At 33.2% G+C, this 10,462-nt stretch overlaps 1 protein-coding gene across 1 annotated transcript in view; it reads right to left on the reverse strand.

Annotated features, from left to right (window-relative positions):
* The window catches only part of LOC117179131 (protein 60A), a 59,486-nt gene that overhangs the window by 33,725 nt on the left and 15,299 nt on the right, over window positions 1–10,462 (reverse strand). The window contains exon 2 of the mRNA XM_033370802.1: window positions 3,271–3,460. Coding sequence (XP_033226693.1) covers window positions 3,271–3,460 — 190 coding nt within the window. The remainder of the gene's footprint in view (window positions 1–3,270; window positions 3,461–10,462) is intronic.

Genomic DNA, 10,462 nt, shown 5'->3' on the forward strand with positions numbered 1-10,462 from the left:
AGATTTCAATACAGAGGTTTTGCGATATCATTCTGCGATATCTTTTTCTCCTTGTACTTCTAAACTATTTTTTAGAAACATTCAAATTATAACCATATTTCACGATTCTTGGAATGGACAAGATTACTGTATAGATTCTTAACTTCCCGTGTAGAAAATTATCGGGGGCCTATTCGAGGCCAGGGTGGATCGTCCTAACTGCAAATATGGCGCTGTCAAGACGGTCTATTATGGCGCTGAATATTAGCGACACGTTTTTGTGTGGTCAACAGCTAGTAGTCTCGAAAACCCATCGTTTTTAATGTTCATTTTTCATTTTTTTTACACTTATAAACACCTTGGATATTTTTGGAAATGGGGGAAAAAATATTTGGATTCAATACTTAGAAAATTTGTTACTCCTGGCAGGCTAGCCAGTCCTTGATTAAGGCTCGAAAGGACTAGCTAGATGATGGCGAAAATGCATTTTTGCATTCTCATCAGAGAAGGTTTTATATTTGTGTAAAATTGTACCTCCCCCCCCCCCCCCCCCGTTTTTGTCAAGTGTCCAAGTTTTTAGATCCCCTGAATCCGAAAAACAGGTTTTTATGAATGTGTCTGTCGCTGGGAGCGGGTGCAATTTTTCAGATTAGCACTCGCTCCCGGCGAAATCCTGCTGATGGTTGACTCTCGGTTGAAACTACCCCCCCTCTCATTAATTGAAGTTTTGGGAACTATTGATGTAACTAGACTCTCCACCCTAGACAATGTGAGAGATTCTTTTGGTGAATTATTAGGAGATGAAGCAATAGGGCACCAGAACTGCGATGTAGAACATGATGCGATAGAAAAATCAGTTAAGAAAGTGTGTGTCATGGAGGTTAGGGATATAATTTAGAAGTTAAAAAAAATTATGCTGCTCTGTAGACCATATGTGTTACATTTAAATCGCAAAAATAAACTTGGAAATTAGCAAATACAGTTTTTGAAAAACGGCTTCAGTTGCAATAAAATGCTTAATAACAACAGTTTTTCAATAAGAATGCGCATTTTTTTAAACGAGACAATGAAACTACGTGTGTTTTAATGTAATTGCATGTAATGAATTGTAATAAATATATGTTTAAAAAATATGCGCATTCTCTTTAAAAACCTGTTGTTATTAAGCATTTTATTGCAACTTAAGCTTGAAACTTGCAAATGTCTCAAAAATTAGGCACTCTATGAAAAAATGTTATGGATCAAAATTTAATCACTCTGAGGAGTACATACACTGATGTTAAAAATCGGTTCCCTACATCGCCCCCTAGGGGTGGGGGCAAGTTCAAAATCTTAAATGGGAACCTTTTTTTTATTGCATATTCGGATTCTTTGGATAAGAATGCATATGATTTGTCTAAAACATTTTTCTCGTTTCGCCATAGATGGCGTTGTAATTGACGACATTCAATTTTTCTTCATTTTACTGTTACTGAGAATACACGCTTACGATCATGCAATACATTGACAATGAAAAATACACCAATTTCATTGTGACATGACTGACCACGGGAAAAAAGAATTCTTCAAATCGCTACAGAATCCTTTAACGAATGCAATAAAAACTCGTACATAAAAAGATACATCGCGACAAACATAGGTAGAACCTCCTTCTTTTTGAAGTCGGTTAAAAATAAGGGTAATAGAGCTTCGGATCTCTTTGGTAATTATTATTTTGAAAAACATGCCAAAACGTATGTCCGTTCTTGAGAAGTAATTATTAAGCAAGGCGTTTACCTTAACAGTGTTTCCTGAATATTCCTAACTTTTAGCTCTGGCATTATTGTAGATTGAGGTCAGCGGAGGCTATCGAAACATTACGAAAGTGTTTACTTTTTTCTTTCCTTAAATACAGTAAATTGCAAATCTACATTTAAGGCAAAACTCATTTTAGTTATATCAAAGATTATTCCGAATACTACTTTACAATGAAGTATCTAACCGTACGAGAAAAAATTGAAATGGTTCTGGTGCATGGAGAAGCTGGAAGAAATCTTGATAATGCTGTCACTCTCTACCCTCGGCGTTTTCCAAATATAATTGTGTCACGTGCTTTATGTTAACGTACTATTACAAATTTATTACCGATGGATGTGTTCAACCTAAGAAAATGACCCGTACAACAACAGTCATTGGAGAAAACAATGAAACTGCTGTATTAGCTGCTGTGGCAAAAAATTCTCACGTTAGTACACGAGAAATTGCTCGTGATACCGGAATGTCTCGGAGTAGTGTTTGGAAAATTTGGAACGTAATAAATTTCATCCGTATCATGTCTCTTTACATCAAGAACTTCATAGCGTTGATTTCTAAAATCGGGTAGCTTTTTGTTAGTGAGCACGTGCACAAATACAACAAAATCCGAACTTTTTTCGTTATGTATTATTCTCTGACGGTTCGTGTTTTACGAACCATGGAATAGTTAATCGACACAATATGCACTACTGGAGTATTGAAAATCCGCAGTGGCTTCGTGAAGTCGAACACCAGCGTCCATGAACAGTCAACGTACACTGAAAAAACTATATCGCACAAATTATAATATATATCGTCATTCCTGCGCTATATATCGTAATTATCGCATTATAATAGCACAAAATCGTGATACCGTACATTGCAATTTTTAGATTATATACCGCATAATTGTGCAATCTATAACGTAAGAAATGGGGATCCCCATCCGTCAGTTACATTTTTCGCTTTTGCTCAATTGTATTAAGTAAGTTCTAATTTGTCTACAATAATGTGATTTATTTTGGAGGAAATATATCAGTAAGTACATATTTTTTTGTGTTTTCTGTCGTAGATTCTACATGTTTTACTAAAATTTGTTCACTTCAGCGCGACGCAGTCGACGAGTTCTGAATTATTTTCCTAACCCCAATGAAACTTTCGCCGAAATATGTTTAATCATTAAGAGTTGCAGGTCTAACCTGCAGCAAATTTTTAATTTTCTCTGTGATTGTTTTAAATCTAGAGCCCGATTTATAGCTCGAACTGACTCATACTCTGCCTTTTTCCCATTATTGCATTATAATATTTAATGTTCATTTTTCGCCCTTTGTATACTTGTCATTGGCTCATTTTCGACTCGTTCCCTAGCTCGTTTCCGTTCATTCTTGACTCGTCTGCAACTCTCTTTCGATTCGCCTATGGCTCGTACAGCAAACTTCACACTCGTTAAAAACTGCCTACTTTCCTCGTACTTGTTTCAAAATATACTATTTTTTAAGTGAAACAGGTCTATCTTACCCACTCTTAGTACGCAGTACACGGTAGGCTGTTATCGTATGAGATCCTCTATTTCTGCGATTTCTTACAGTCTCTATACTTCGATAAAGTCTTAATTCGGCGCCAATTATTTGCTCTCCAGGTGGTATTTCAGAAACATCAAACCAGAGTCTCTTCCCTCGCTCGTGCCTCACACTTGACACGTGACGATCTAAAAAAATAGAAAATGCTAGGATCAATTAATTTAATTAAAAATCATATGGAAACAAAAAGCAATCGAATGAATGAACACTAATTTGGAATAGTAAAAATAGTACCTATATAGCCCAAACAAATTATAACAAAAACGTGATCACATAATAGTATTAACAAGATGTCTAAATCATATAATGAATTTTGCCGTGTCTATATAACATTATATTATGAATTATGGCATTCTTTATTAATTCAGCAATAAGTTAGTACAATCAAACAAACTGAAAGTCAAACGAATTGATAGGGTAGTTTTTGCTTCACACAAAAAAACTCAATAAAATATATCATGTGGTTCCTTTTAAATATTTTTAAATTACTTGTCTTCTCAAAGCATGACGATTCCTTCGATGATTCCTTAAAAAATTATTTCACTAGTTAACAAAATTATGCTATATATGAGCCGTGCTCTCGAAAAACGGCTTAAGTCAAAAAATGTCGTTTAGAGATAATTGCATCTTTAAAATGTACAGTATTTGATAAGTAGCTGTTTTTATTTTAGCGTACTTCATCATATTTCACTTAAAAGTTATAGTTCCAATAATTAATTGCGATCGATCGGAGAGAATTTTACATTAAATATTAATATTTATGTGCGTATTAACAACTTAATACTCAAGCCGTTTTAACGGAGAAGGACTGAAAAAGTCTTCAAAAAGCTGCGGAACGTAGGATAAAGTGATAGTATTGCAATAATTTTATTTTGAACTTATTATACATTATTACAATTACATTTATTGTGCAGGAATAAATAATAACTGCAGGAATATGCGGGACGCCGCACAGTGGGGTATTTTGGATTTGTTCGTGCAAAAAATCACCGACTCGTCAATTTTCAAACTAATTGAATTTTTGTTTTTTTAAAATACTCGTGAATAAATTTACTGTCGGATAGATTCGCCACTATTACGGTTTGAATCGTCGCGCCGTAACTACTGCGCGCCGTCGGGTTGCCACGGACTGGCTTCTATACCGGCTAAATAGGCTTACCCATCCGTTTACATTGCTTGAAACTTCATAGACACATAAAAAAGGCGCGGAACGATGTAATAATTCATATATTTTGGAAACGATCTAAATCGGCTGAGGCGTTTTTCTAGAGAACGCCTAATATAGAAAATCTAAATCTAAGTATAGACCTTTAATTGAATTGTAGAATAATGAAAAATAGTATTTTGCACATATTAATGAGGATATAGTGACTTATCAACTGAGAAACTTATTCACAATGAATCATCAACTAACTTACATCTTACAATCAACTTTAAAAAGACTATATACGATTTTCAAATCTTCCTCTTACAAATTTTGAATTTATTAAAGTCCATTTAATTCTTAGATTCTCTTGAATTCGATTACTCTTCATGAATTATTTAAATATTCTTGAATCCTTTGAATATTCTTGGATTCTTTAAATTCATTTGAATTCTTGTAAATGCTTTTGAAATCTTTTGAAATCTTTGAAGTTTACTGTAAACATTTATAAGATTTTCTCTGCCTTAATCGGTTTGGTTCTTTCCAAATTAACATCCCAATTCTAAGGGTTAAAGTTATACCGGCTACATTTGAAATTATTTATCTCGCTAAATCTGAATTTCAATTGCTCCGTACAATATGGAATCAACTTCGGGCGAGTCCATATAAAAAATTATGTATGTATAAAAAAAAGCAGACTGTTCTACAAGGAAACCCTTACATAAGTAAAATCTCGTAAACGATAAAATTTACCATTGTGCCGAATTTCTGAATATTAAAAATATATAAAATATATAATATTAATTAATTAATGTGCTGCAGAATGGTAGGCTTGTTTATTTTATTGAAAAAATCAAGTTCTCTAACTAAAAGTAGTCTTGATTCCATATTCAGAACTTCAGAACCCTTATTCTGTATACGGACTCACTCGAACTTTATTATATGTGTATATTGCATATAGCAGCCGATTTGTCAAAAGGGTCTAATTGAAAAGCAACAAATCAATAAGTGATTTAATTAATTATTATTCTCAGTTAAATCCACACGAATTCTTCCAAATTCCATTCAATTCTTCCGAATTCACCACAATTCTACTCTCTACTGAATACAATTCAATTTTCGTCTATCCAAATGATTATTTTGAAATCACAACATGCTTCCCAAAACGATATCCTAAGAAAACATTGAAATTTGTAGTACAGTGCAACACATATTTTGTTCAAAGGATTAGTTCAAAGGATTTGTTCGAAATCTCATTTTTAATGTAGTCAAATTAAAATATTGGTCATTCAAAACCAGATAGCTGTCTTTGTATTTGTCTCAAATCTTCTTCGTTTTTGCTTTCATTTCCTAACCTCTTACCTTTTTTAAACCTTTCTTTGACAACATTTCTATTTCTAAAAGTTTTTCGATATAATAAAATAATAAAACGCATATTTTATTCAAGGAAAAAACCATTAAATAAAACAAGTTGCCGCATTTTTTAGCACCAAAGTATCATTGATTCAAATCTAAAATCTTAAATCTATTTTCTACAAAAAAGCCACTTTCATCAGATTTTTTTACTTTAATTTTTGCTGTGCAATCAGATACGATATTTCTTAAAATTATTATTTATTTGTAAAGAAACATATACTTTTCTTCTCTTTATACGGCCTTAAGATAAAACTTGTGTGTCAGTGCGATACCGTCAGACTTGATCTTTATTTTCCCGGAACAGAATAAATTTTTGAAATGAAAACTCTGTTATTCTTTACAGCTTACCCATATCTCTGGATCAAGTTTTTATTATTTTTCAAATTAAAAATAGATTTTTACTCTCTATCCAAAGATGATTCTCAAAACCCGTGAAATTGGAAACATCCAAATCCAAATTCTTGAACAATTTACTCGGAATTAGTTAACCTTTCCTAATCAAATTGATCTTCTCTTAATTTAGCAACTCAACATATCAGAAATAAGTTTTTATTTTTTGTTTAAAATAAAAATTACACATTTTATCGTTATTCGCAACCGAGCCTATTACAGTTTTAAGTTCCTGTCACTTTGAGATTGTAAACTTCCACATTCTGTTTCTCAAAACTGGATTTTTTTTTTAATTGTACAATTTTGGCATTAATTCAGAAACATTTCTGCTCGAGAGTAGTCTTGCTTTATCGTTAAATGGTGATTTCGATTTTACAGAATTTTATTTCGTTCATCTGAAAAATGCCGGTTTTGTTGGTTTTCTAGTTCTGCCCTGCAACCTATCAACTACAACTCGAGAAGTCTTGGAAGTCAATAATTCAGGTAAGATCATCGGATAACTCGCGTGCCTAAGTTGACACGTATTGATTTATATAATGTGGATCGGCCGAAGGATAAACTAGGGGCTAAACGGACCGCAATCGATTCGCAGCATGAAATCGGCCTTTTCTTCCACTTTCATCGCCGACAGGCACTCTCTTCTTTTATTTATTTTTTTGCTTACTTTTTAGTTTTTATTCTCCTTTTCTCTCACTCCTCATCCCATTCCGCCCATACCGTATCAAGACTCATTCCATCAGGCTTCTTAGCTTCTCAGGGAGGCTAAGTAATGCCTAATGTTCGAGGTGGATAAGGGCATAAAAATTAGTTTTGTTTCTCTCGGACGGTCGCATTCCAAAGGCACCTGATTGCCGCAAGCGACCGAGTGGGCCCCACTCGGGGTGGTCCGAATAGCTTGGGACCATCCTGGAGCGCTCAGCAAAGCGGTTTTCTTTTTTGGCCCTTAAAGTCCCTACCCCTCACTCTTCCCCGCTTCTTCTCTTTTTTTTCTCTTAACCACGCATACACACGCTCTATATAGTCTCAGGCAGACAAACAAGGCCATACACGCGCGTGCCACCCTTGGAATGGAAAATAGATAAAGTTCTGGACAGATGCTGGATCGCCAGTTGAAGAAAACGAGAGTCATCGCTCGATTCCTTCCTTGAATTTAATTCCAATCTTAATAAAAAAGCCTGATAATTAAAAAGTCAATTATTCCAAATTATTCTTTGAGAACTTTTCAATTTGGAAGCGCCACTCTACACGCTTACTTCAACCCCTTGTTTACTTTTTTTAAGCATTGTAAAGATTACTGTAAAATTACTGCATAAAAAATCTATTTATTTCTAATTGTAAGATTAAATACTAATTTTCAAAATGTCAGTGGAGTACAGGTATTCGAATCTCTGAGGTTTCTAACAGCAGTGTCTTATTTCGTTTGAGCAACTTGTCAACTAAGGACAAATAAAATAGCGTTATAATAAGCAATTGACAAAATGTCAATCTTTTTTAAAAACTTTTTAATTTTAGGGCTTTTAAATTTAAAAAACAAGTTATTAGGTAGATTTTACAGCTTTTTAATTTCATTTGATATATAATTAAAAAACGTGAAAATCACCAAAAATTTAAATATCAAATATACATCGTATCCTACTGGATTTAGCCTTCAAATTCGAAAGTCGCGAAATCTATATTTTCTCAAATATAATAACGGATTTATGTGATCAGTTATAGCATTTTGATCGTACAAAAAGTAATAAAAAATCAAAAATTCCGTTTTGCGGTCAAACCATGCAAGGTACGGAAAAAGATGAATCAACAAAAGTTGTTAACCAAAGAAAAAACTACAAACGTGTTCTTTATTATTATATTGTCATCAAAGAAGGTATTAGATTTGTGTAAAATTTGACCCCCAAGTCCCCTGTTTTTGTCAAATGTCCACGTTTTGAGACCTTCAGAATACGAAAAACAGGTTTTGACGAATGTGTCCGTCTGTATGTCTGTCTATCTGTGAGCGCGATAATTTTTGTATTAATTCTTTTTTGATAGAAAGCATATGTTTTGTGTTAATCGCGAAAAATAACATTGACAATAAAAAAATCAAAAGTTTGGAAAAACTATGCAAGGTACGAAAAGACATAAATGAAAAGAAGTGCATTCAAGAAAGATCTACAAATTTGTAATAAACTTTCGTTATAAGAATGTATTCAAGATTTAAAAAAATTAACATTTTGAAAAAATGACACAATTTACAATAACATTTTAACTAATACAATTTTTCGTCTAAAGTATATCTACAAATTTTCTTCGAGCCACTTTACGCTAGGATGCGTATTTTTGTTTGAATAGTAAAAATAACATTGCAAATAAACAAATTAAATTGATGGCAAGACGGCGCAAGTTGCAATAAAATGTTTACTTACAAAATTGTTTCTTTATATGATGCGCACTATTTTTAAGTTGAAAAACAAGATAATGAAAATATGTGTATTTTTATTAAAAAGATAGTTTTTTCATGATAAAGCCGAGGATAATAATTGTTGCAAAATAAGGAGAAAATATGAAAGTAATTATGAAAAATAAAATTTGCACATTATTTTGCAATATCTGAACAAGCAGTACCAGCCCGAGGTGCAGAAATAAATATAATAAACATCTCATATAGTATTGTTGAAAATACTGTGGAAAAGGTCACATTGTGGACAAAATCAAGTGCGAAGCACGAGATACCTGATGAGAATGTCTTCGTTAAAGCCGAAGGACCTTTAACAAAAGAGAATTCACCAAATCATCAAATTATAGTTTTCAATGTTTCGACCTTTAATTTTTAAAGGCCTGCGGATAAATGTGAGGAAAATACAAAGACCGATCGCGAAGCGTGACATAAATATATTATCAAGCGCGAAGCGCGAAAACTGACAGTCGTGCACCCTGGGCGCGCTCAAACTTGCGAGCGAACAAAGCCGCTCGCGATGAGAATGTTTTTTTATTAAGCATATTTTTTTAATTATAAAAACGTGACAATGAAAATACATATGTTTTCATACCAAAGCATATTATGAACTGTAATAATATAAATTTATTGAACTGATATATTTTTCATGGTAGCTGAGAATGAAATTTAATCCAAAATAAGAAAGAATATTAATCATGATAAATAAATTTTATACTTTATTTTGCAATATCTGAATGAGTAATCCCAGGCCGAGGTACATGAATAAATTTAATATACCCATGTAGAAATTCCGATCGGTGTCGAGTAGGGCCCTGGATAGATTTCCCTATTTCGAATTAGGCGCTGTTCGGGAAAATGGACAAAAAAGGTATGTAAAAAATAAATATTAATTGATTGCATGTATTTTGACTGTAAATATTAATGGTCAGAAAAATTTTAAGCTCTCTTTTTCTAATTAAATATTTATTATTATATGACGTTATATGAATGTAAAATATATGAATGTAAAATATATGAACTATTAATATAGGAATATCGATCAAATAATTTTTAAATAAATCATTTTAATCGATTGAAATTCTTCTGTCTGTTGTAATTCGTGTGAACCCATTCTTTACAATTTTTTACAATGATAGGAAATGTTATTTTTCCTAAACATTTACAGTTGTTCGTAAAGATGGAATTTTTTTCTTAAAAAAAAACAGGATACAGATAAATTTGATATACGTGTGCGAGGCACGAAATTCTTCACTAGAATCTGACTGGGCACCCATTAGTGTTTCCTAGACTAGATATTCTGTTAGGGGTCCAACCAGTTTTTTTTCTAGACTAGATATTCTGATAGGGGCCCCAACCAGTTTTTTCTAGACTAGATATTCTCATAGGGGCCCACACCAGTTTTTTTAGACTGGATATTCTGATACGAACCCCATCGGAACCCAACTTCAAATGGGGAAAGATGGGAAATTTCAGCGCGGGTACATTTGATATAAAAGTGCGACGCACTAGATACGTGATTGTCGATGCTTTGACCTTTAATCTTAAGAGGTCTTCAAACATTTCGGGGAAAATACAAAGATCGAGCGTGTAGCCGGAGGTAAATTATATTATCGAGCGCGAAGCGCGAGTACCAACAGTCGTGCGCCACAGGCGCGCTCTACCTTGCGTAACGCGCGCGCAGAGACCAGAGTTCTAGAAGAAAATAAAACACTTTTCAGCGATTTATTTATTATTTACTACAAA

Source organism: Belonocnema kinseyi, chromosome 8 (genome assembly GCF_010883055.1).
Source record: "Belonocnema kinseyi isolate 2016_QV_RU_SX_M_011 chromosome 8, B_treatae_v1, whole genome shotgun sequence".
Taxonomy (NCBI): domain Eukaryota; kingdom Metazoa; phylum Arthropoda; class Insecta; order Hymenoptera; family Cynipidae; genus Belonocnema; species Belonocnema kinseyi.